This window comes from Atheta coriaria, unplaced genomic scaffold (genome assembly GCF_025399875.1).
Source record: "Atheta coriaria isolate IRGN ID8LTWV9N9 unplaced genomic scaffold, Caltech_Dcor_3.1 hic_scaffold_6_pilon, whole genome shotgun sequence".
NCBI lineage: Eukaryota > Metazoa > Arthropoda > Insecta > Coleoptera > Staphylinidae > Dalotia > Dalotia coriaria.
The window spans coordinates 1,411,479-1,437,852 of record NW_027045448.1 but is presented as its reverse complement, the minus strand read 5'-3'; the positions used below and the strand labels follow the sequence as shown (position 1 = coordinate 1,437,852).

The following is a 26,374-nucleotide window of genomic DNA, read 5'->3' as shown; positions in this document are numbered from 1 at the left end:
TAAGTTTTTATTAGTTTTTACCTGGTTGTGGTGTTCCGGAAAACACACATTCAAACACAACATCTTCTTCTTCCGAAGCGTGAACGTTTGTAATTTCCTTAACAAATGTGGGAACGCTGTGTGCGGCTATGAATAGATTAAATATATGTTAATTTGTATAAATTTATACACAAAATACACAAAACACACGGGTTTATAAGTGTTCAATGATTTATTCAATTTAATTAATATCACAATCAAACGACAAAACAGTAATAAATTATTATGTTAGCAAAAACGCATTGTCAGTTATTACTATCGTCAAATGCAGAAGCTAATCCTCGACCATGCGAATTTGATACACAAGCGCTTTCAAGCAATAAAAATTCTTGCAGCTCTTCTTGGCTATCAACGGTATGCAATTGATTGAATGCACTTGGGTCCAATTCACGTGGCTCAAATGGATACATTGTATTACACTGAAAGCCAGCATTCTTTTTTTGTTTTGCGCGAGGAAACGTATCAAACTTATCGTGCAACAAGTATTCAACATCCGATGGAATAGGGTCACACGATACTGAAAGGGATTGCACGTTGCTTGCGCAATCAGCCGTGCCTTCAGTAGAAGGCTCGCTATATTCTTCAATTGGTGATAAAGTATAGAAACAGTTAGTATCATGCGAGTATCTTCGTGGTTTTTCAATTGGCTTATAGTCGATCGATTCAATGTCATCTGATTCTACTCGAGTATAATCGTTTGATGATGATTCGGGAATAGCGGAACTATTAAGCAATTCCATTACAGAGCTGATGGAATGTCTGTGAGAGTTTAAATATTCATCCATTGCTGATTTAACAAAATTTGATTTTTTACTTTTTGGAAACGGATCGCTACAAATTGATGTTACCGAACGTTCGGAAGAAACTGAGTTAGAATCAGACGCAGATGAGTAATTTAAATAAAATTGATCTGGTGGCACATTGCGATAATTGATTATATCTAAAGATGGAGCATCAACATATCCATCATTTACATAGGGTGCGGCATCTAAACTATCTAACGACAAATCACTGGGCAAAACTGACATGCAACTGCTTTTCGATCCTTCGTTACCTTTTAGTGCAGCTTGAAGCTCCTCCATGTGGGTTACCCATTCCGGTTTGCGATACATTTTTGTGCCAACAATGCCTAATAAGAAATATCAAATTAATGCTTGTTTTTATTCATTTTGACGGATGAAAAGTTTGTGTGTAGTTCTTAGTAAAAAGAGGAAAAAAGGGATAGAAATCATTTCATTTTATACAACCTGAAAAAGAGCTAGATTAGTGAACAGATAAAAACGTATTAAATCACCTTCAACGCTTTCAACCATTAATTGTGTGGAAGTCACTGCCACACCTAGCTCATTTTGAGCTTCAAATACAATATCTCCGGTGTCATCAGGATACACTTCAGATATCGTGAGCACCGAGGTACCATCTTCGAAATTCTCAATAACAAATTCATTGGACGGTTTTATTTCTTCATCGTGCTTTAGCCATTTTCCCTTTGGCATTGGTTTGCCAATTGCCTTTACTTCCAATCTTTAAAGTAAATGTAATATTAAAAATCAAATTGTTTCACACTTGTTAAATTTAGACTATACCTTGTAATGTCACCATCTTTAGTTGAGATTACTTCTGGTAATTTCTTGATTATTTTCGGCGCACATTCATCATCAGATAGAACATCTAAATCGCTCAACGTCTGTAATGAATCAGAATATAAATAAAATGTAGTACTTTAATATTATTTGTAATATACTTTATCTGCAATTAGATCTTCTTCAGATTCAGATGGACCAGTCATTAGTCCTATCTCAGAGTCCGGAACGTATTCATATGCTGTAAAAATAGTTTATTAAGAACACAATTAAAAATTTTGTAAATATTGTAATATTTACCTTCAACTATTAATGATGATTTACATATTGCTTTTCCTACTTTGTTATTGACTTCACAGGAGTATTCCCCTGCATTTTCCGGGAAAACTTCGGAAATAGCTAAACTGCATACACCTTCCGAATCTTGCATGATCAGTACGTCTTTAGCTTGTTGAACTACTTCATTATTATGGTACCATGTAACCTTGGGTGTTGGTTTTCCAGACACTACACATGTAAATTGTACTTTTTCTCCATCCATTACTCTCTGTGGTGTAATTTGTTGGACGAATCGAGGATATTCAATCTCTTGTGTAACTTGCCAGTCCATTTCTTCAACGACATCCAGGGTAGCTGTGCAAGATACAGAACCAACCGCATTTTCAGCACGACATGTAATCAAACCAGCAAAATCAGAATCAACGTCGTTAATAACCAAGATGGATCTGTTTTCGACGGTAGATATGCGAATATCAGGTGATGATTGTATTGGAAATGATCCCTGATACCATTGGAATGTGGCTGTGGGCGATGCTTCGACATTAGCTTCAACCACAACCACTTCACCGGGTGTAACAATTTGAGGGTAAATAGGTTTGATGAAACGTGGTGCCTGTGAGCTTAATATTTCTTCGTCATCGGTTATCATTACAGATCCACCCGATCTGGTTTCACCCTTCTCATTTGTAATGCGAACTTCATACTTCCCACTTTTTTGTGGTGCATCTTTAGAGATAACAAGTTTGGATTTCTTGTCTTTTGTTGTAATGGTATAATTGTTATCTGTTTGAAGAACCTTATTGTTTCGTACCCATTTAGTTTCCAGTTCTGGCGAACCATCAAATTCTACATCAAGTACAAGATCTTTTCTTGGTTTGCTAACCACTGCTTCTACAGGTTTTGTTATTCTTGGCGCAACCAAAACTACCGGTTGAGTAACTCGTACTGCTTTGGATGGTGTAATATTTGTGCGACATTCCGCTTTTCCAAATTTGTTATCAGCAATGCAACTTATAATTGCTTCTTCTGTTAAGGGTTCAAGTAATTCTAGTGTTGTAACTCCTGTTTGTGGATTGAATGTAATTTTGGTCTTCTTGTCTGGCTTAATCTCTTGACTTGCGTTGAACCACTTGATATTTGGTGTTGGTTTGCCAACTACGGCGCACTCGAGCATTGCAGTTTGTCCTTGCTCGATGAACTTGGGTTTGAGTGGCTTGGTAAACCGTGGGGCAATTCCGCTTTCTTCTTTTTCTATTTTGAAAGCAATATATTAGTATAAAAGTAAATGTTTTAATACAAATAACAACAATTGAAATCAAACAAACTCAATTTACCAGATTATTAAAACGTTATAACTTGAAAATGAAAACAACAAAAAACACCTTGTTAGCTTCAAAGTACATGATTAAAAGCTTAAAACGTAGAAAGCATTAAACAACACACAATAATACGAAATATTATACCTAGTATTATTAAATTCGCTGTTGATGTGGCAACACCAGCGAGGTTTGTTGCTTTGCAAGAATAAATAGCAACATCAGTGGGTTCCACTCGTGAAAATTCAAGTGCCACAGTATTTTCGGTAACGCGTACAAATACTCGTTGTCCAGTTTGTAATAACTGCTCATTCTTGTACCATTCAACATTTGGGAATGGTGTTCCTTCAACTTTACAAACAAGGCGAGCAGGTTTGTTCTTTTCAGCAGCAATTGGTTCAACGCGTTGTATAAACCGAGGAGCTTTTGGCTTATCAATGGTAATTCCAACTTCAGAAACCATTGTTTGTTCAACACTTTTTCTCACCGCTTTGTTAATCTCCTTGACAACCACTTCTCTCTGTACATTTTCCTCGGCTACTTTATCGGTCACCTCAGACACGCGTTTTTGTGATACCAATTCAATTTCTGGAATTGGTCCTTGATCGTTGTCTTGAACAACTTTTTGTCTGACTTTCTGTACTTTCTTTGATATGGTACTTGTTTTGGTTTCTTTTTGGAAAGTAGCTGTTTGTACTTCTTCTTCTTTCGGAATTGGTTCTTCCACTTTCGGTTTTTCTTTCTTTTGTACCACATCGCGTTTCTCGATCAAAGTTATTTTTGTTTCGGACTGAAGATTTTCTGTTTCAACTGGAGTCAAAACTTCGGTGTCTTCTAATTTTGTTGGAATTAATTTAGGTTTAGGTTCTTCTTGGGGTTTTTCAATTTCTTCAGGTTTTTCGTGTTTGGGTTTTTGTTTTCTCCAGGGAGTTGGTTTAAATTTGATTGGTTCATCATCCGGTATTTCTGATGTGGGTATGTCATCTACAGGCTTTTTGAAGGAATCATCTACTTCCTTATCTTTTGGAATTGGTACAGTTTTTGGGATTGGTTTAAGTTGTATTTTTTCTTCTGGTTCAGGTGATTTTGGTCTTCTTTTACCAGTAGGCCATTTCTTTTCTTCTTGGACTTCTTCTGGTACTTGCTTCGGTTGCCTTCGCCAAGGTGGCAATGATTTATCCTTTTCTTCAGGTTGTTCAACTGGTTTCTTAACTGGTTCAGGTAAAGCTTTTTCTTCGGGCTCTTTCTTTATAGGTTCTGACGGTTTGAACGGCTGCAAAGTCACTTCTTCGGGTTCTGGATGTTCGAAATCTTTAACTGGTTTATGTGACTTTTTAACTTCTTTAGGTTTTTCAGGTTCAATTACTCTTTCTGGTTTAGAAATTGGTTTCAAAATTACTTCCTCTTTAATATCTTCTTGAATCGGAATCTTTCCTTTGCCAATTATAATTTTATTTGGTTTTTCTTCTTCTTGGACTGGTTTTGTTTTGGGAGCTCTTTGCCAAGGTAATTTAGTTTCCTGTGGTTTAGGTTTCTCAGGAATTATTTCTTTGTCAAATTCAGGCATAGATTCGATAACCGGTTCTTCTCGTTCTGGAATATCAAACGATTCAACCTTTTTGGGCTTTTCGATTATTGGCTTAGAAATTGGTTCTTCCTTTTCTACTACTTTTTGCTTCGGGACAGGTTTCAATTTAATTTCTTCGGGAGCTTCGGTAGTTACTGGCTTTTCAGGACGACGTGTTGGTTTTAATTTTACGGCTTCAAACTTCTCAACTTCCTCGGGTTGAATAGGTTTTTTAGCTTTAGGTTTATCTGGTTTTTTCTCATCGTCGACCTTCAGAACTACGACATCCTCAACTTCCTCCACAGTTTCTTCAACAATGTATGTTTGATCTTGTGCTTTTGGTTTTTCTATCTCCTCAACTTTTGATACTTCAGGTACAGCAACTGGCTGCTCTACTTTCTGTGCAACTTTCGGTTGCTTCTTAATCTCTGGTTTTGGTTTCTCAAGTTCTTCAACTGGTTTAACTTCTAGTTTGCTTTGAGGTGTTTCCTCTTTAGCTTGCTCTTTGCCACGCCGCCAGGAACGAGTTTCGGGTTGTTTAGACTCTGGTTTCACTTCTTCAATCTTTTCGGTTTTAGGTTTACGCCAGTCCTTTGTTTCAACTGGAGTTTCTACAATTTGTGGTGCTACAGTGGGTTCTGTTACTGGAGTAACTTCTTTTCTTTCTGGTTTAGGTTTACGCCAGTCCTTTGTTTCAACTGGAGTTTCTTCAATTTGTGGTGCTACAGTGGGTTCTGTTACTGGAGTAACTTCTTTTCTTTCTGGTTTAGGTTTTCGCCAATCCTTTGTTTCAACTGGAGTTTCTTCAATTTGTGGTGCAACAGTAGGTTCTGTTACCGTAGTAACTTCTTTTCTTTCTGGTTTAGGTTGACGCCAAGGCTTAGCCTCTAAGCGCACATCTTCAGTTTCAGTTTTCTGGATGTCACTAATAACTGAACTATCTGCAATTTTGGCTGTCGTTTTCTGTACAGTTTCTACAATTTCCTGTTTTTGAATTGTTTCTTGTAAAGTACTCGACTCACGTCGTACAGGCTTTAATTGAATATCTTCCAATTTTTCTTTACTTATATCTTTCTTCGTTATTGAAGATTTCCTTAATTTAATTTCTTGTTTATTCCATGGAACTGGTTCTTCCTTAGGCTGTTTCTCCGGCAAACGTTTTGGTTGGGTAGGAGCATCAGGTTGTTCAGCCTCGACTGGTTTCCTTGGCTTACGCCAACCCCTTTCTTCAAGGGTTTCTTGCTGTTTAACTACTTCATGTTCATCTAATTTTATTAAAGCAGAATCTTCGACGACTTCAAACGGTTGAGTTTCTTTTGGAATATCCTTGACATATTTTTCCTTTTCTGTATCAAGTTGTTTTCTCGGTTTTCTCCAATCCTTTACTAAAGTTTCTTGCTCTTTAATTGTTTCTACTTCATCAACCTTCATAATTGTTGAATCATCTTCTGTTTTGAATGGTTGAGTTTTTATTGGCGCTTCCACAGTTTCTTCCTTCGGAGTATCGACCGGTTTCCTAGGTTTTCGCCAACCTCTAGTCTCAAGAGTTTCCTCTTGTTTAAGTGTCTCCTTTTCATCCAGTTTTAGCAAAGTTGTATCCTCCGTAGATGTAAATGGTTGAGACTTTGCGGCAGTTTTCCGTGTGTCAGTTTTAACGTCAATTTGTTCTGTTTGATCTTGTCGAATCAATGTACTTTCCACTGTAGTTTGTTGAAGCGTTTTTGAGTCTCGCCGCAATGATTTCAATTGAACCTCTTCCAATTTTTCTTTCACAATATCTTTTCTTGTGATAGACGATTTCCTCAATTTAATTTCTTGTTTATTCCAAGGGACTGCTTCCTCTTTTGGCTGAACTATGGGCTTGGTGTCAGATGGTCGTCTGGGTTTTCGCCAGCTTTTTGATTGAAGATTATCGGTTTGTTCAGTTGTTTCTTTTTCATCAATCTTCAGAATAGAGACGTCTTCTACCGACTGAACTGTAGTTGTATCTGGTTTTACTTCAGTTCTAGGTTTACGCCATCCTCTTGTTTCTAAAGTTTCCTGTTCCGTGATAGATTCTTTTTCATCAACCTTAAGCAAAGTTGTGTCTTCCGTAGTTTGGATTGGTTGGCGAGGTTTGCGCCATTCACGAGTGGAATCCTCAGGTTTTTTACCTTTTGATATTTCTTTTGTAAACGTTTGTTCTCTTTCATCTACATCCAACAGAGTCGTGTCATCTAAGTCTCTAGTTATCATTTTACTATCTTCAGTTGTCTTGCGTGGTTTTCTCCAACCGCGTGTTTCAGTGGTGTCAATTTGCTTCGATTCTTCAACTACCTGCTCTCTTTGATCAATATTCAAGAGTGTAGAATCGCTTATATCCTGTCTAGTCATAGTACTTTGTGTGTCTTTAATACTTTGCGTTTGTTTTTGCAATTGCCACGGTTTAAGCTCAACGGTTTCCAGTGACTCGCGTCTGATTTCTTTCTTATCAATTCTTGAATGTTTTAATTGAATTTGTTCAATTCCCTCTTTGGCAACTTCTTTTTGCACTCGCTGAGTTTTCTTTAAAGTAACTTGTTGTTCAGTCCAAGGTACGGACCTTTGATCGGCTTGGGTTGTTTTGATTGCTTCTGAAATCGAATGCTTTTTGCGTCTCCACGGTAAAGTTTCATCACCCATGGGTAAAATTTCAGCATCGGTGGGAATATTTTCACCACCATCTTTAATAATTGAAAATTCTTCATCAGTTGTTTTAAAGCTTGAGCTTTTATGATCTTTTTTCAAACCACCCGTTTGGTCTTTATGATCAGATACGGGAGTTCGATAAACTTTACCAGGCCGCTCTGGAATGGTAAAAACGATGCATGTAAGTAAAATCTAAATTTGAATTCTAAGAAGAGTCCGTCGCGTAGGTAACCGATTCTATTTAAAGTTCTATTACTGTTTATATTTAGACGTTTATGATTCATAATAGAAACAATACTGGTACGCAGGTTTTCACGCATCTGCTGTGCGTAATCCACGGCAGGAGAGTGATTGACGACGCACATTTCTCCCTCCTACCTTTTCGGCGGCACGGCAAGCCGAAAGCGAGACCGTAAATTTATAAAGTCACTTATATTCAAGTATCATCAGCGGTTGCACGTTCAAGTAGAGTCGCCGCATTTAAATAGTGATCGTTATAAGAAAACTTTACTCGTTTAATAATAAAGTGCAACACAGTGAAATTTTAATCATCAAGGCAGTTGGATTCGTAAACATAATTTAAAATAAGATTAGTTTTGTTCCTAAGTATAGAAGAATAATTGGACAACAGTTGGCCCGCAGAAGATATTAATCGGAACAAAAAGAAGTGAAGCAAGTTTCAAAGTTGTGCCTTTTATCATAATCAACAGACCAAGTCGAGTTAAATTGGGAAATTGTGACAATTAACTTGAGATAATATATTTTAAATTAATTTATTGATTTTGGTACAAGTGCTGATTTAGAGATGTATAATAGAATATAGTAGTAAGTAGTATAACTAGAAGTTAAAAATAATGTGCATTTATATTTATTGCCAAATGATGTATTTGTAGCGTGGCGGCAAGATCAAATGAAAACTGTTTTTTGTTGTTCTAGATTTTGTGTATACGATGTTTCAAATTTAAAAAATGATAAAGAATAAACAAGGTTGACTATTTTTAGTTAACCTTGTGTTTTTGTGTCGACTAATCTGTGATTCATACCATTACTAATGAACCCGCAATCTATCATTCGAAGCTCTTGGCAGACCGAAACAAATGAGTACGAAATCAAAATTGTTCAACCGCATTTGAAATTTGAAATGGTAAGGTGCAATCAACAAATCTGGCAAAGGTGGCACTACGATTTGGACTACTTCAAGCTCCTAATTTAGAGTGTAACGTAATCCACGCAAAGTTTAAAATAGTTCTTTGCGTGTATTCATTTGGTGCACACGGCCCGAAATATATTATCCCAACTCTTAGACATAATCTCAATCTTTCTGTTCAAAATAGAACTCACTTTCATGCGAGCTTGCTAAAGGTTTGTGCATTTTCGATGGTGGCATTGAAAAGAGTTTGATTTACGATTGAATTATTGCACGCACAATATTTATACATATATACGATTTGTTCGAGGGCATTAAATTTATATTTAATGTTCCGCTCGACTAGAAATAGAAATAGTATTTATGTATTTATTTGTGTGCTGATTCACCTTCGTTTTTTTTTGCAAATGGGTCGTATCGTGAAACTCAGGATTGTGTTATGATATTGCAATTTATTGTAAATAATGCACTATAACTATACAATATATAACAATCAGTATAAATTATGATATAAAGCACAACTTTGAAATAACTCATTTTGCGAGAAAAGCTAAATTCAATCCCTTCAATACATATACAAATCAACTGGAACTTAATTACAACCTGACCTTCCACCGAATTATTATAAATTAGTTATCGCATAACCATTTTTGTTTGTAATCGGTTTTTAAGTACAACCCAGAATCCAGTGATTTTGGTTAAAACATATTTTACCGTCACACCGATTAGCAGACAAGACTCTCAATTGATTAAATGATTACATTTTAGGATTATGGGGTGAAATAGATTTTGAAAATCAAAGATAAATAAATATATGTATAGAGATTATTTCTTACTTTTGACGATAAGCTTGGCGGACTGCTCCACGACTCCAGCCGAATTGGTAGCCCGGCAGGTGAATGTACCAGAGTCCTCTTCGTACGTAGACGAAATTAGCAGCACAGCGTTGTTGCCCTCATTAATCATCTGAAAATAGAGAATATCACGAGTTAGTTTGGTATTGGCTAGATGTAACATTCAACATTCTAGTGTAATAAGCACCAAAATATTTTTGATAATTACCTGAAAATCAGGGGATTCCGGAATAAGGAATCCATCACGCAACCATTGAATAGATGGTTTTGGTTTTCCCGCGGTAACGGATGTCTTGAACTGTGCAGGACTTCCCTCCGGGACGATAACATCTTTCATAGGTGTTAACTTTGATAGGATATCTTGACTATCTGGTGCCAATACTTTCAAATTTGCTTGAGTGCTGATTGTTCCAACCGGACTAGTAGCAACGCATTTGTAGACACCTTCATCTTCAGGGAAGGCTTCCGAAATTCTCAAGGTGCACACATCTCCGTCTTTGATCATTTGGAAATACTTGGACGGCTTAATTACCTTGTCGCCCTTTTGCCATTTGATTTGTGGCATAGGTTTTCCAGAAATGACGCATCTGAATGCAACAGATTGTCCCTCTCTAATTGTTTGATCTTTGAGTGGTTCTAGAATAGTAGGCGCTTTCTCCGTTCCGGGGGACGATTGACTCTCGGGTTTGGTTGGTTTGCTGGCTGCCTGCACTACGCATTCCGCTTCACAGCGAGCTTCGCCTGCATTGTTAATGGCAACACATTCATACTTGCCAGAGTCTTCTTGCACCACTTCAATAATCAACAAGGTATAGACTTCGTCTTCTTCCAAAGTTTTGTACCTGATGTCAGGAACAATTTTCTTTCCGTTTTTGAGCCAGTATACATCCATAGGTTTTGTACCATTGATGCGGGCGTCAAAACGAACAAGTTGTCCAGTTTTGGTTGTGCAGCTTTGTGCAGTTGTGAGGAAGCTGGGTGGTACTTTTCCACCACGTCCAGATCTCCTTCTTTCCATGACAACTAAGTTAGCACTGCATTTGGCCGTTCCACCGCGATTTTCTGCCACGACACTAAACACGGCTGAATCTTCCAAGAAGACTTGACGTATTTGTAAAATCGACTTGGTGCTGAGTGTGTACACCTTCAAGTCTGGAGAGCTAGTAATTGGGAAATCTTCCCTGTACCAAGTGATTGTAGGTAACGGATCACCGTCAAATTCAACTTCAAACTTGGCTGGTTCATTTTCAAATGCACGACATGGTTGAATTTTCTTCGTGAAGAAAGGTGGATTTGAAGGCAAAACCTGTTCTTGTACGACGCGTTCACTTGTTTTAGCTTTATGTTCAACATCTGTAGTTTCAGTGGATGTAATGTTACGAGTAATTTCAAGATCTCCTTGAGTCTCCTTTTGCGTTTGCTTTTGTTTGGTTACGTGAATTTCACGACCATGCACACCAGATTCAGTGGGTCCTGGTGGTGATCCAGGTTTACGTTCTTGATAAGAATCAACTGCAGATGTGTTCAGCATTGTTTTTCCCTTCTCTGTTTTTCTCAATTCAACTTGTTCACGTTCTTCCTTCGTTAGCTTCTTGAATTTTGGTAAGTATGGGATTTGTCCTAATGGACGACCAGCTGGTTGTTGCTCCCTAAAGTTTAAAATGTGATTAAAACTCTATTGTTATTGTTCAATTTAGGATAACTTACAAGCTTTCCTGGTACTTTGCAGCCATGCCTTTAGCCATTGTGTTGTTCACAATTTTCTCACCGGGAATAGCGAACTGATGGCTTGCCTCACGCAGTTTAAATTCTTTGGTGACTTGTGAATTTTCCAATTCTTGTAACTTGTTGTAATATTCTTCTCCTTTCTTGGATTTCACCAAATGCTGCCATTCAGCTTCGCTTCCCTTGAAGTCTTTCGGTTTTATATCGATATTATATGAATGACCACTTTCTTTCAAATTCACATTCCGCTCGTCGAAGAACTTTTCTAGTTCCGTTTCTTGACGTTCTTTTTGATACGTGGCTAATTCTAAATCGTACCAAGCTACGGCATTAAATATTATGATATTATTTGATCTCATAAAGGGCACAAGAAAACTAACATATACAACAATAAATGAAATTTACGATAGTAGCATGTTTCGACTGCTTCTTTGCACTTTCGTAAATTAATGACGATACAATACGATACACAAAATGCACGAATAGGCATGCAAAAGTAGGTAACTCATACCTGACTCTTGATTTTCATAATTGCAGACGAATTAAATACTCTAGTAATCTACCCATGATAGAAGGCTCCTAAGCTTCGTGAAAAGGATTGGATCAAAGGTAATGTGTGGAGAGTAATATTAGTGAGCATATCAAGTTGTTGCAGTGCATTGTGTAAAGTATCAGCGCTGAATATGCTTAAACTTTTTTCTACTCTACTATTCAAAGGGCTTCCAATATTGTTTGTGTTTAGCGCTTGTGAAAAGTACTCTGAATAATAGTGCTGTGGTAGTGACTGGAAAGAATAATACTTACGTCTCGGCGAATTTTTCAGTACTTTTCTATAATCATCATGCCTAGGAATCACATTCAACTGAGTGTCGGCGATTGCTTCTCCCACGGAACTCCTTGCAATGACTTCCACCTTTCCGGTGTCGTACTGGCGCGTTTTCGGAATATCCATGTGGTACATGCCATCATACGTCAATCGGTACCTTGAGCCATTAACTACTGTATGTCCATTAACTAACCACATCACACGTGGACGAGGATGGCCAGTAACACGACAACAGAAGCGTGCCCATTCTCCCTCTTCCACAGTGCATGGTTCAGGTTTACTAACAAATATTGGGGCAGACTTAGGCTTTGCTTCTTCTTCAGCTTCTTCAGGTGCTCTGAAATAATGATTTCGTGTATATTCAAGAATATTTAATAAAAAGAGTAATGCTTACATTTGCCAAGCAGCTTCCATTTCACGAATCTTCTCAATAGATTTCATGCCCTTGGGTAATTGCGATTCATAAATAATACCAGGCTTGCCAGCTGTTTTAATAATTGCTCTTGTTTCATCCATGCCGTATAAGTTAGTAGCACGACACAGGTATTCGCCGCTATCTTCCGGGTAAACCCAACCAAAATTCATGGCAACGTATCCAAAATCGTAGATGGGCGTGAACCGATTTTCTGAAATTAGAAAATGCATATAAATAAACTGAATTTTACTGATTTATTAGTTTAACTTACTATGTGATAACGGTTTTCCGTTGAAGAACCATTCTACTTTCATATTTGGATCACCGACAGGTGCTAATTGACATTCAAATTTAGTAGATTGCATTTCTACCAATGTTGTCTGGTCCTGAATTTGCGTGACAAATCTTGGCGGTTGCTTCTTATCAGCATCGTAGAGATCGTCTTCAGTTAGGTGAATTTCCGAGGTGTATTTCTTGATAGCTGCTTCCATCTGCATAAGAGTTTCAGACCTCTTCATGCCCTTTGGCACTTGGTTTTGTAAAATAATGTTGGGCAAACGCTTGCATGTCAAACTGCATTTGGTGAAATCTTCACCAAAGTCATTGTATGCGCGGCAAACATATTCTCCAGAGTCTTCAGAGTAAACATACAATATATCCAAAGATACGAAACCCATGTCATAGACGGTACGATAACGATGACCGGATGGCAAAGGTTTGCCGTTACGGAACCATTCAATCTTAAGCTTGGGATCTTCTTTTGGCTCAACGCGGCATTCAAAACGTACTGATTCGGATTCTTCCACAGTTGCAGATTCAATTTGGGTTATGAATTTAGGAGGACCCATTGGAGCATCTTCCTTGGGCGCTTCCGACACCTTTCCACGTTCCAATTCCTTCAGCTTCTCGGCGCTCATGCCAGCAGGCAATTGGGATTCGAAATCGATGTTACGCTTTGATGTTGTGGTAACAGTTGCTTTGGTAGTAGCAGTGCCCCATTTGTTCGTTGCTCTGCAAATATATTCGCCAGCATCACGCGTGTACGAATAATCAATGTCCAATGAGATAAATCCAAAATCATTTATTTGATGAACTCTGGATCCCGTTGCGAAAGGTCTTCCATTGTGGAACCAATCAATACGCATTGATGGATCATTAACTGGTTCGACTCTACAGTCGAAATGAATTGGCGCTCCTTCTGCCACATCAACATTATCCTTGATTTCAACAATGAATCGAGGTGGATCTGGTTTTTCTTCTTCAGTCATCTTTTCATCTCGTTTATACAACTGCTCTTCCAATTTTTGGATGCTTTCGGTACCGGTGCGGAAATTGCTTGGAAGTTGGGGTTCCATAATAATTCCTTGTCGTCCACGTACTTGTAATTTGCATGATACTGATGCCTCGCCATGCTTGTTTGTAGCTTTGCAGGTATATAAGCCAGAATCGCGTTGATATACTCCGGCTACTTCCAAGATGACAAATCCGAAGTCATTTATAGTTTTAATTCTTGAACCAGCCCACAAGGCCTTGCCATTATGGAACCATTCTACTCTCATACTGGGATCGTTAACTGGAATCAATCTACATTCGAAATGTGCCAAACCGTTTTCAGATAACGTCAAATCCGTTGGGGATGTTATGAATTCTGGTGGTTTGCCGGTATCATCATCAGGAGTCATTGGTCCAGGAATTACACCCAAACCTTCAAGCTCGGCAATCTTATTAATCGTTCCTTCCATTCCTTGGGGCAGTTGTGATTCCAAAATAATGCTGCGTTTGCCTTGTACTTTCATTGAGGCGGTGGTTACAGCTTCACCGTAGTCATTAAATGCTCTGCACGAATATTCACCAGAGTCTTCAGGGTAAACCGGAGAGATTTCTAAAATGACAAAGCCAAAGTCGCAGAACGTGCGGAAGCGAGATCCAGTTTTCAATGGACGACCATTCCAGAACCATTCAACCTTCAATTTGGGATCATCGGTTGGTATTAGACGAGCTTCAAAATGAGAGCTTTCTCCTTCACGTAGATTGTCAATATTAGCAAGCGGTACAGTAAATACTGGTGCTTTTCCAAATTCTTCTGAAGTTTTATCATCTCTGGTGCGAATTAGAGAATCTTCCAAGTCCTGAATCTTCTCCAAACCACCCTCCATTCCCTAGAATTAGGAGTATAATTTGATTAAATAGATAGTCATAAAGTATTGGTAGTCACAAACTTACCCTAGGCAATTGCGAGTCCAAAATAAGATTAGCCTTAGATGAACAGGTCAATGTGGCCTCAGTAAAATCTTCACCATATTTATTGTAAGCTCTGCATTTGTATGTACCAGAGTTTTCTTCATAGCAGTATAAGATGTCCAAAATAACAATTCCGAAATCATGGAAAGTGCGATATCTGTGTCCATGTGGTAGTTTTTTATCGTTATAATACCACTCAACAACCAAATCAGGATCAGCAACTGGTGTTAATCTAGCTTCAAAGTGGGCACTTTGACCTTCAACTAATTTACTTATACTGGAGATGTGAGTTACGAATTTCGGTGCTTCCGTTACGAAAGATGCGGACTTTTGCACTTGTTGGCCTTGGAAGCTTTCGAGTTCTCTAATTTTAGCTAACGAATCGGGTTGCAAACTCTCAGTGAAAACTCCGCTCCTGCCATATGCATTGATGGTAGCTTTGGTAAAGTCTTCACCGTAATCGTTCCATGCTCTGCACACATATTCTCCGGAGTCATGATTTTCAGTATGGCTAATGTCCATGAGGACAAAGCCAAAGTCGGAGACGGTCTTGATGCGGGTTGAATGTCTCATCGGCTTGCCGTTATGATACCATTCGACTTTGAGTTTTGGGTCGTTAACAGGTATAAGTGTACATTCAAAGTGAGCAGGTTGTCCGTCCTTAAGACCAACAATATCCTTGATGTGCGTGGTGAACTTGGGTGGTTGTCCTTTAGACTTATCAACGCATTCGAGTTTGACACTTTGTTCAGCTTTGCCCCATGCGTTAGTAGCAATACACGTGTAGGTTCCGGAATCTTCGATCTTTGTTCCTAGAACTTCCAGAACTACCATGCCAAACGCATGAACAGTCCTAAATCTGTGACTGGCATCAATCGCTTTGCCATTGTAAAACCATTCGACTTTCATGGTTTGATCTCCAATCGGAGTAAGTCCAGCTTCAAAGTGGGCAATTTCTCCTTCACTGAGATTAAGAAGTTCAGTAAATTCAGAAGTAAAAACGGGAGCATGTCCTTCTTCAGAATCGGGCATACGGGCATCAGGTCTATTAAGAGCATCTTCAAGATCTTGTATTTTTTCCAGGCCTTCTTGGCCCTTTGGATGTTGGGTACGTTCAATTAAACCAGCTTTGGTGGCACAGTATACTGTGGTTGAAGTAAATGCTTCACCTGCTTTATTGAAAGCTTTGCATGTGTATATGCCTTGATCGCGTTCATATACGTCAGCCAAATCAAGCGTAACGAATCCAAAATCACTAGTAAGCTTAAAGCGGGATGCATGATCAAGCAATTTTCCATTAAAGTACCACTCAATTTTCAAATTAGGATCTTCTTTTGGTTCGACTGTGCCTTCTAGATTCAACGGCTTCCCTTCGTTAATCCTGAATTCAGGGTTAAGAGGTATGGTCCAAACTGGTTTACCAAATTCTTTTTCCGGACCAGATGCTTGTCTTTGCAATTTACCAGCCACGGCATCATCCACTTCTTGCACGCGTTCCAATCCAGCAGGTCCTTGAGGATGCTGGGTTTGCAAATAAATGTTCTGCTTGCCAGTGCAACGAAGTGAACCGGATGTAGTAGCAGATCCTTTACTATTGATAGCTTTGCAAGTGTAAATTCCAGAATCTTCTTCGTACGAATGATTAATATCCAAAGCCACATAACCAAAGTCATAAGTAGACTTATAACGAGCACCAGTTGGTAATGGTTTTCCGTTAACGTACCATTCAATTTTCATGGTGGGATCTTTAGATGGTTCAACGTTACATTCGAAGTGTACATTCTCACTTTCTGTACAAACTACATTATTCAAGTGAGTAATAAAGATAGGTGTCTCGTAAGAGGGTTCGGCTTGTTCAGGGACACCTTCTTTAGGAGCTTCCAATGCTTCCAATTTTGGAATAGCATCTGGATGCAGAGTTTGACCCAATAACCAGTGCTTATCTTCAATTTTAAGTGTGCAAGTGGATACAGCTTCGCCAATAAGGTTTGTAGCTTTGCATGTGTAAATGGCGGAATCATCGGCACGTAGGCCATTAATTGATAAGGTTACTAAACCAAAGTCAAAAGTGCTCCTCAAACGGGTTCCTGTTGTAAGAGTAACACCATTTTTAAACCATTCGACTTTCAAATTTGGATCAGCGCGTGGTTCGACTTGCGCTTCCAAATAAACATGCTGGCCTTCTTGAAGTTTATCAAAGTTTTGCAAATGTGTGGTAAATACAGGTGCTTGTTGAGGATGCGTGTCTACAAACATTTCAGGAACTTTGTTCATTTCAGCCTCTTTGAGTTGGATCTTTTGCCATGCATCGGGTTGCAGTGGTTCACCGTGAATGCTTGATCTTGGCTTCACTTTCATTGAAATAGAAGACACTGCCTCGCCTGCTTTATTGATAGCTTTGCACATGTAGACGCCTGAATCTTCGCGCACCGTAGACATGATATCAAGGGTAACGAAACCAAAATCGTGAGTTACACGGATTCTGGATCCCAACTTCAATTCCACGCCATTGACATACCATTCAAAACGTAGATTGGGGTCTCCCACAGGTACGACTCGAGCTTCAAAGTGAGCGTGCTGGCCTTCCCAAAGTTCAGAAGGACCAGTGAGAACCTGGGTGAAAATAGGCTTCTCAAACACGCGATCTGCTTCTTCACGGCGTGGTGCATGTGGTGCCTCAAGTTGTTGGATTTTACGCATTCCTTCGGGATGTTGAGTTTCCAATTGGATGCTGGCTTTGGCTGTGTAAATTACAGATATATAAATAACATAATATGGTAAATATCAATATAACACTTACTTCTAATCTTCATAGATGCTGTCGTGACAGCTTCTCCAAGCGGATTAGATGCTCTGCACATGTATACGCCTTCATCTTCATCGCGAATGTGAGCAATATCAAGAGAAACAAATCCAAAGTCATGCATCTTGCTAATGCGAGAACTATCTTCCAAAGGTTTTTCATTGCGGAACCATTCCACCTTAAGCGTAGGATCTCCAACAGGAATTAAGCGGCACTCAAAGTGAGCTGTTTCGGCTTCTTGGATAAAGTCAATATTTTGCAATGGCTGAGTAAATACTGGACGCTGTCTAGTAACGTAATCCTCGTGTTCTGGTCTCTTGTATGGCACATGTTCTTCCAATTTGCGGATTTTTTCTAATCCTTCGGGTCTCTGAGATTCCAGAACAATGTTGCTCTTAGAAATTACTTTCATGCTAGCAGACGATACGCATTCGCCTAGGTTATTAATGGCTTTCACTGAGTATTCACCGGCATCCTCCGGTACAACATGGCCAATATCCAAAGCAACGTATCCGAAATCAAAGGTAATATGGAAGCGAGATGCACTAGGCAAAGGTTTTCCGTTATGATAGAATTCAATACGAAGATTGGGGTCGTGAATTGGTTCAATTTGCGCTTCAAAATGAGCTGTTGCACCTTCAACCACTTCTGGGGTACCACGCAATTGTGTAATAAAACGTGGTGGGAACGGAATTGGATCTTCAACTTCCAATCGAGCAGGATGTCCTTGGGCTTCCAATTCACGAATCTTTTCAAGTCCTTCGGGATGGTGAGTATCCAGTAGAATGCTCTTACGACTGCCCACTTTAATAGTGCAAGTATTTACGGCTTCTCCGATCAAATTGGTTGCTTTGCACATGTAAGTACCGCTATCTTCAGCGTATGAATACAAAATATCAAGAGCGACATATCCAAAGTCATGAGTTGTCCTGAATCTGTGGCCAGTTTTCAATTTGACGCCATTAACGAACCATTCGATTTTCAAGTTGGGATCATTGATGGGTTCAACACGACATTCCAAATGAGCATGTTCGGCTTCTTTCAAGTTTTCAAGACTAACTAATGGTGTCAGGAAGACTGGGCGTTGTGCCTCTGGTTCAATTTCTTCACGTTTGGGTCTTGCGTAGTTTTCAAGATCACGAATCTTCTTCAAGCGCTGTTCATCCATCGTCTCTAAATCTAATCCAGATTTAGCTAGAAATAAAATTTCAGTAAATAGCAGATATTTAACATTTCGCATAATTATGATACGTACCAACAACAGTGATGGAGGACGTAGTAACAGCTTCTCCCACTGCATTACGAGCACGGCACATGTAAGTGCCTGAATCTTCCGCATATGCATACAAAATATCAAGAGCTACATAGCCAAAGTCATAAGTTGTTTTGAAACGATGACCAGTTTGAATCGGACGTCCATTACAGAACCATTCAACTACCATAGTTGGATCGTTAACAGGGGTTAAAGTAGCTTCCAGGTGAGCACTGCGTCCTTCGGCAAGCCTTTCAATGTTCTTCAAGCCCCTACCAAATTGAGGTTTTTCGAAAATAACAGCGTCTTCCTCGCTAGTGCGCTTGTTACGCGAGTCATCTTCAAGATATTGAATCTTTTGCAAAGCTCCCTCGTGTTGAGTTTCGCGAATAATTCCTGCCTTGGATTTAACATTTGTTACAACAGAAGATTGGGCTTGGCCTAAACGATTAATAACTCTGCAAGTGTATTCGCCACTGTCTTCGGCATACACGCTAAGAACGTCAAGACTAGCAAATCCAAAATCATACGCAGTGCGGAAACGATGGCCAGTGGTGAGGGCTTTACCATTATGGTACCATTCCACTCTCAGATCTGGATCAGGATAAGGTTCAATTCTGCATTCGTAATGCGCGCTCTGTCCCTCGAATAGTTCTTTAGGTCCGTTCAATTGAGTAACGAATCTGGGTGCTTGAGTGACAATAATGTCCTCTTCTTCACGCCGCTGGTACTTGGCGGAATCTTCAAGTTGACGAAGTTTTTGCATGGCACCTTCATGTTGAGTTTGTAATTCCAAGGATGCCTTTGATTGAACTGCCAGCGTTGCTGATGTTACTGCTTCGCCCAACTCATTAATAGCACGACAAGTGTAAGTGCCGGAATCTTCCGGATTAACATACTTCATGTTCAATGCGACATATCCAAAATCGTGCATTGTAGTAATGCGGTTAGATGCCTGAATTGGAACACCATTCCTGTGCCATTCGACACGAAGTTTTGGATCTCCAACAGGAATTAATCTTGCTTCAAAGTGGGCCGCTTGATTTTCAGCCACGTTCACGTTCTTGATTGGAAGCGTGAAGACGGGTGCTTGGGTAACAACTTCATCTTGAACACTTTGTCTGCTGTAACGAGAAGAATCATCCAATTGCCTGATGCGTTCTAATGCACCTTCATGGACTGATTCGTTATAAATAGTTTTCTTGGAGTGCACAATGCACATTGCGGAAGTGACAGCTTCACCCAATGCATTGGTTGCGCGACATGTGTAGGTACCAGAATCTTCTGGGTAGCAGTAAAGAATATCAAGCGCAACAAATCCGAAATTGTTGGTTTCAGAGAAACGAGAACCAGATTTGACTGGACGGTTGTTGTGGAACCATTCAACTCGCATGGTAGCGTCCGAAACCGGAATAAGCCTACACTCAAAGTGGGCACGTTGACCTTCCTTTATTTCAACATTTTTCAAAGATGTAGTGAAAATTGGTGCTTGAGTTGTAATTTCCTCAGTTTCCTCATGACGCGAATAACGGGAGCGATCTTCCAAGCTTTGGATTTGCTGCAATCCTTGTTGATTTTGAGTATGGGTGATAATTTGCCTGGTACTGCGGCAGCTCAGGACACAGTTAGTTTCGTCAGATCCAACTAAATTAACAGCACGGCAAGTATATGTGGCCGAATCTTCCGCAATTAGATCAATAATATCTAATGCAACATATCCAAAATCGTGAATGGGTCTGAATCGGTGACCAATTGTAATGGGCCTTCCATTTTTGTACCATTCAATTTTCAAGTTGGGATCCGTGACTGGTTCCACTTTACATTCAAAATGAGCGTGTTGTCCTTCCAACATACCTTCGCAATTTTTAGGCTTAGCAATGAACCTTGGCTTAACGTTGATAACTTCGTCCATATATTCAGTACGCTTGTATCTAGATGAATCTTCCAAGTATTGAATTTTTTCCATTCCAGCTGGATGTTGGCTCTCAAGCATTAGATCTTTCTTTGCAATGACCCTGACAGAGCATGAAGTTACTGCTTCTCCCAACTGGTTTCTAGCCTGGCAGGTATACACACCAGAATCAACAGGGTATACGCTGAGGAGATCCAACGCTACATAATCAAAATCATATGCAGGACGGAATCTATGGCCCACGCGGATTGGTTTACCATTACAGAACCAATCCACTTTCATTGTTGGATCTCCAACTGGCTGCAAACGGCATTCCATGTGAACATTGGTACCTTCAATAGTTTCAATGTTATGCAAAGGTCTAGTAAATTGCGGCGCTTGGAAAACAGTTACTTCCTCAGTGATTTGCTTGGATGCACGACCTTCCAACATTTGAATTTGTTCCAGCGATTGTTCATGCTGTGTATCGGTAATTATGTCAGAGCGGCCAATAATTCGAATAACGGCGGAGGTGTGAGCCGATCCTAAATGATTCGTAGCTCTAACGGTATATTCACCGGAATCGGAAGCATTTGCTTGAATGATGTCCAAAGCGATGAAGCCAAAGTCATTATAAGTTCTAAAGCGGGAACCAACAGTGATAGGTCGACCATTACAGAACCATTCTACTCTCATAGTTGGGTCACCCATAGGTTCCAGGCGACATTCGACATGAATGTTACGACCTTCCGTAACGGGTCTTGGGTCAGACAATGGTTGGACAAAAATAGGTTTAGACTTAGAAATTTCTTCAATTTGGTATTGAGGTTCAATAAATTTAGAATCCTCGAGCTGCTGAGTTTTTTCATAGCTTCCGTGGTGCATACTCCTGGTATCAATTGATGAACGAGCTGAAAAAAATAAATAACATTATTAAATTAAGTTTCATGCAAATTTACAATGACGTCATACTTTCAACAATCATAGTTGCACTCAATTGTTCCTCTCCCAATGCATTACGAGCCACAACGGTGTAGGTGCCGGCATCTTCCGAGCGAACGCTTTGAATGTCAAGAGCAACATAACCAAAGTCGTGATAAGTTTGAATCCTATTGGCAGATTGAATTGGTTTGCCATTGAAATACCACTCGATTTTCATGGTTAAATCGTTTTGCGGTTCTACGCGCGCTTCAAAGTGAGCTCGTTGACCTTCTACAATCTTGTTAGTTCCCTTCAAGGGTCCAAGGAATCGCGGTTTCTGTTTGACCACAACTTCCTCGCGTTCCATACGTTGATAGCGACTAGAATCTTCAAGGTATTGAATTTTCTCCAAACCACCTGGGTGTTGAGAATCGACTAGAATATCTTGTTTACTGACAACGCTCAATTGAGCAACAGTGTTAGCTTGTCCCTTTGAATTGAAAGCGTGGCAAGTGTAAGTGCCCACATCATGAATAGTTACGTCCTTAATAGTTAGCGCGACGTAGCCAAAATTGAAGAAACTTGTAATTCTCGAACTTGCTTCAACGGGACGACCATCACGGAGCCATTCGACCCTAAGAGTAGAATCACCCACAGGCTCTAAACGGGCTTCAAAGTGAGCAAAACCTCCTTCACGGATGCCAAGCTGATCTTTAATTGGAGTCTTAAACTCGGGTGCCTGCAAGCATTCGGGAGTTTCTTGTACGAATTTTTGATGTTGCAATTGTTGATAAGCTTCCAGCTCCTCAACTCTTTCGATATATCGTTGTTGTTCAGGAATACCCAAATCACCGGTAACGGTAGAGCGAGAGAACACACGAATAGTCGACGTGCTAATGGCTTCGCCTAAATGATTAACAGCTCGAACGGTATATGAACCGGCATCTTCGGCACGTAAGTGCATAATGTTTAGGGAGACGTAACCGAAGTTGAAGATCGTAGTGATTCGCGAGCTGGCTGTTATCGGTCGGCCATCTTTGTACCACTCCACTTTCATTGTAGGATCGCTAACAGGAGTAAGTTGCGCTTCAAAGTGAGCGTTTCTACCTTCCTGTAAATCACCTAAATCTTGGAGTGGGCGGATGAAGTGGGGTTTCTGAGAAGACTTCTCATCGTAACTATCGTGTCTTTGATACTTTGAGTAATCTTCGAGTTGTTGAATTTGTTGCAAGCTACTAGGATGTTGACTAGAACGTTCGATGGATGCCTTCGATTGAATGCTCAACATCGCTCTCGACTCTACGCTACCAGTGCTGCTGGTTACTCTGCATACATATTCTCCGCTATCTTGCATGATGATACTTAATAAGTCAAAAGCAATAAAACCAAAGCGGAAGACATAAGTTGCTCTAGAACCTATAAAATATTCAATTGCGTTAAAATCGAAATATGCTGTTGACCTTAATTTAAACTTACTAGCTGGTAGGGGTTTTCCATTCAGGAACCATTCTACATGCATTGTTGGATCACCAACTGGTTCAATCCGGGCCTCAAAGTGTACCTTGCCACCTTCCACCTGCATGACATCGTGAAGCGGGATTATAAATTGGGGTGGAGGATACACCCGATCTTGCTCAGGCAATGCTGCGTAAGGTCGGGATGGTTCTACATGCTTCAGGTAAATAACTTCGGGGCCTGGAGCGGGCCTAGTGAACAAAAAAATAAAACTTAGTTGATTAACAAAATAAAGAAAATTTATCTTACTCAGGTTCGATTATTTTAGTGGGTCGGGGTAAATGAAGACGTCTTGGTTCGGGTGTTTGTCCTTGCGGGGTTTCAATAAACAGTCTTGCTCTGGTGGCGGTGGAGCCGGCAACATTCTGTGCAGTACATTGATACCAAGCGGCATCCGATGCCTTGGGACATGGGATATCCAATTGGGTCGCACCACCGTCAATAGAGATACGAACATTCGGACTGTTGGCAAGCGGGACGCCGTCCTTCTGCCAAGTGATTCGTGGTGTAGGAGTTCCCACAGCCCTTGCGTTGAGAACCACCGGTTCACCTTCCTTAACGTTTACGGTCGTAAACCTTTCGACAAACTTCGGAGCAACTACCTGCTCCTTTTCAATAACATTCAAATTACATTGGAAGTTTATTTCGCCAGATTTGTTGCGAGCCACACAAGTGACGACACCGGAATCATTGCGACCTACATTGGTTATCATTAGTGCATGATTTCCTGATTCGTTTACGAGGATCTTATGCGTATGGTCGTCCGTAATTTGTTGCCCGTTGATGTACCAGGTTACTTCAGGGTATGGTCTGCCGGTAACACGGCAATCAAAACGAGTCATTTTTCCTTCAGTTACATCTCTGTCGCCACATACGCGAACGAAATTGGGGGCAAGCGTTTTAGAAGCATCGGTGGTCTCAACGGTTTCAATTTGCTGTGATTTAAATTGAGACTCGTGGATAAGCCCCTCCTGGGTGCTAACAGGTTCGATGGCTAAGAAAGCGGAGTTAATTACACATCCTTGTGGATTTTCTGCAAGCAAGCTATAATGGCCGGAATCTTCGGCGCATACTTTTTTCACACGCAAAACAGCTTGATTATTCGAAAACGACGTTTCATATTTCTCGGAATCAACCAATCGCTGGCCGTTCTTGAACCATGTCAATCTAGGTCTAGGATTTGCTGAAACCTTCGCCGAAAATACAGCGTCCGAGCCTTCAAGTAATTTTGAGTTACGAGGCTTTTGGGAGATTTGCGGAGGCGCTGGAGGTCCGAGCGATCTTTCAACAACGGTTGACATTTGAAAATCTTGTTCATTAGAAAAACGGCGAGTAATTGATTCCCTGAAGGACACCTCACGTAGAATCCTGTACTCAAATGTGTCGATCTTAAACTCTTCAACGAGGTGGCCATTGGTGTATGACGTTGTTTGTTTGGATGTTTGTGTTTGTCTGATACCTCGCAATTGGGGCATTTGCATTCCTTCAGGCGAAATATAAACTGAGCAAATGGCTTCGCCATATTGGTTCCTGGCAGTGCACACGTATTCACCTTCATCGCCAGGACCAATACTGTTAATTTGTAAAACTATCTCTCCCGTCTGACTGTTATAGGAGAGTCGATATTTGTTCGAATCTGTGAGGGGCGCTCCGTTGCGAGTCCACGACACAGTCGGCTGTGGTTTACCAGTGACCTTACCATCAAAGCACGCATTACCACCCTGCGCAAAGCGGGCATTGCTAAAAATCTTCTCAAATACTGGCGGTGATGCGTTCGGGCCGAAACCGGTCAACTGTTGTTGCATTCCAGTCTGCTGCGTGTAACCGCCCTGAACTGAATATAAAAAAATCACATTAATCCATGAAAATAGATTGTTAATTAGAAATAAGCTTAGGCGCGTGGACGCTGATTTAAGTCAACGCTGCGCAAAGCAACGAGCATCTATTTTTATCGCGGCATCGCGTTACAGCAATCCATTTTTGGAGCAACTATCTTTAGTCGGCCAATGGAAATTTGCTACCACACAGTTTCACTTATATAAACTACAGTTTAAGAACGAATCTGTAAATTTGAATTATGTTTTTTTGTTATTTTCCTCGTTGGCTATTCGAAATATCCATAAAATTTCCCGGCAAATTTCACCATGGGTAATAAACCGAAAATTTTCTAATCAAGAAATGGCTATTCAGAATTCATTTAACTAGAAATACTATGTACACATGAAACTTGATATAATTGCTTCACATCAGAGCCAAAATATAATTTTAGAAATTGTTTCATTTTGTAGTTTTTTTTTTAATGTATTAGGATGCAAACATTTGAAAAAATACATTATGTGTGTCAATCCAATTGGAAAACGCGTATTCTGGAAGATCTCGTTGAATGTATCACAGCTTTATTTTTGGTTCATGTGCAGCATATATCTCTGGCTACTCTACATTTTTGGCAGGATGCCTGAATAACAAATATTTTTAACAGATAATTTGAATGTTTTGGCGTTAAATTTATTTTAAGTTTCAAACTACACCTACAATTGTTAATCCTTTTTAACAAAAGTGGTATCCATAAATTTTGAAAATTTACGACACTTCCAGCCAAAACCAGCATTTGAAGCATTAAACATTTATTTTAGATGTTAGTACGTTGTAATAAAGCGCCATGCAAAATAAATCTAAAAACTTAAAGTTGGGGTTCGAAATAAATGAGTATGAGGCAAAACGAAAATTCTGATGAAGGGGGTGCAAAAAGATGCTAACCTGTTTGATGGCTCATAACTTGTCTGGTGACATGTTGTTCGGAACTAACCCTTTGCTGGGTCATATGTTGCGAAACCTGCGACATTTGCGAATGCTGGGTGGTCTGCTGAGACATTTGACTCTGTTGAGTCTTCTGAATTTGTTGCTGCCTATTCATTTTGTCACCACAATAATTTCACAGTCGATATCAAAATATAATATTGAAGCACAACTATATTAAAAAACACTTTTTGAAGAATTAATAACGATTAAAAACAAAAGCACGAAAACGTTAAATCTTTCGTCGAACTTAGTAACTAGCAGTTTGTAAGTATTTTCACGACGTTTCGATAATTATATTTCGTCTTCTTTAATGCCATCCACGGCTTCAGTTAGCAGAAGTCAAGTCATCATCCCCGATAGATAGAATACCAAGACGTCGGTCGTTTGCAAATTGTGAGCGAAGAATGAAGCTCTCCTGCAGCGAGCAGCGTGTTCGAAGGTGGGGCCCGCCGAGTAATGCCGAGTGTTCTATTTTAGGTATCTTTCACATGATACCACATAAGATTATTGCTCACCCAAGCTGGGATGATGCAT

General features: G+C 39.8%; 1 protein-coding gene across 1 annotated transcript in view; it reads right to left on the bottom strand.

Annotated features, from left to right (window-relative positions):
- LOC135793419 (titin) overlaps window positions 1-26,269 on the bottom strand; it is a 60,664-nt gene extending 34,395 nt beyond the window's left edge. The window contains 20 exon segments of the mRNA XM_065304375.1: window positions 22-126; window positions 1,094-1,168; window positions 1,334-1,563; window positions 1,626-1,726; window positions 1,784-1,863; window positions 1,923-3,152; window positions 3,365-7,609; window positions 9,435-9,564; window positions 9,661-11,101; window positions 11,160-11,499; window positions 11,982-12,340; window positions 12,398-12,629; window positions 12,690-14,577; window positions 14,642-17,400; window positions 17,460-18,656; window positions 18,718-21,516; window positions 21,578-22,942; window positions 23,003-23,232; window positions 23,291-24,875; window positions 25,799-26,269. Of these exon segments, the coding sequence (XP_065160447.1) occupies window positions 22-126; window positions 1,094-1,168; window positions 1,334-1,563; window positions 1,626-1,726; window positions 1,784-1,863; window positions 1,923-3,152; window positions 3,365-7,609; window positions 9,435-9,564; window positions 9,661-11,101; window positions 11,160-11,499; window positions 11,982-12,340; window positions 12,398-12,629; window positions 12,690-14,577; window positions 14,642-17,400; window positions 17,460-18,656; window positions 18,718-21,516; window positions 21,578-22,942; window positions 23,003-23,232; window positions 23,291-24,875; window positions 25,799-25,955 (20,548 nt within the window). The 5' untranslated portion in view covers window positions 25,956-26,269.
- Between the last annotated feature and the right edge of the window lie 105 nt (window positions 26,270-26,374).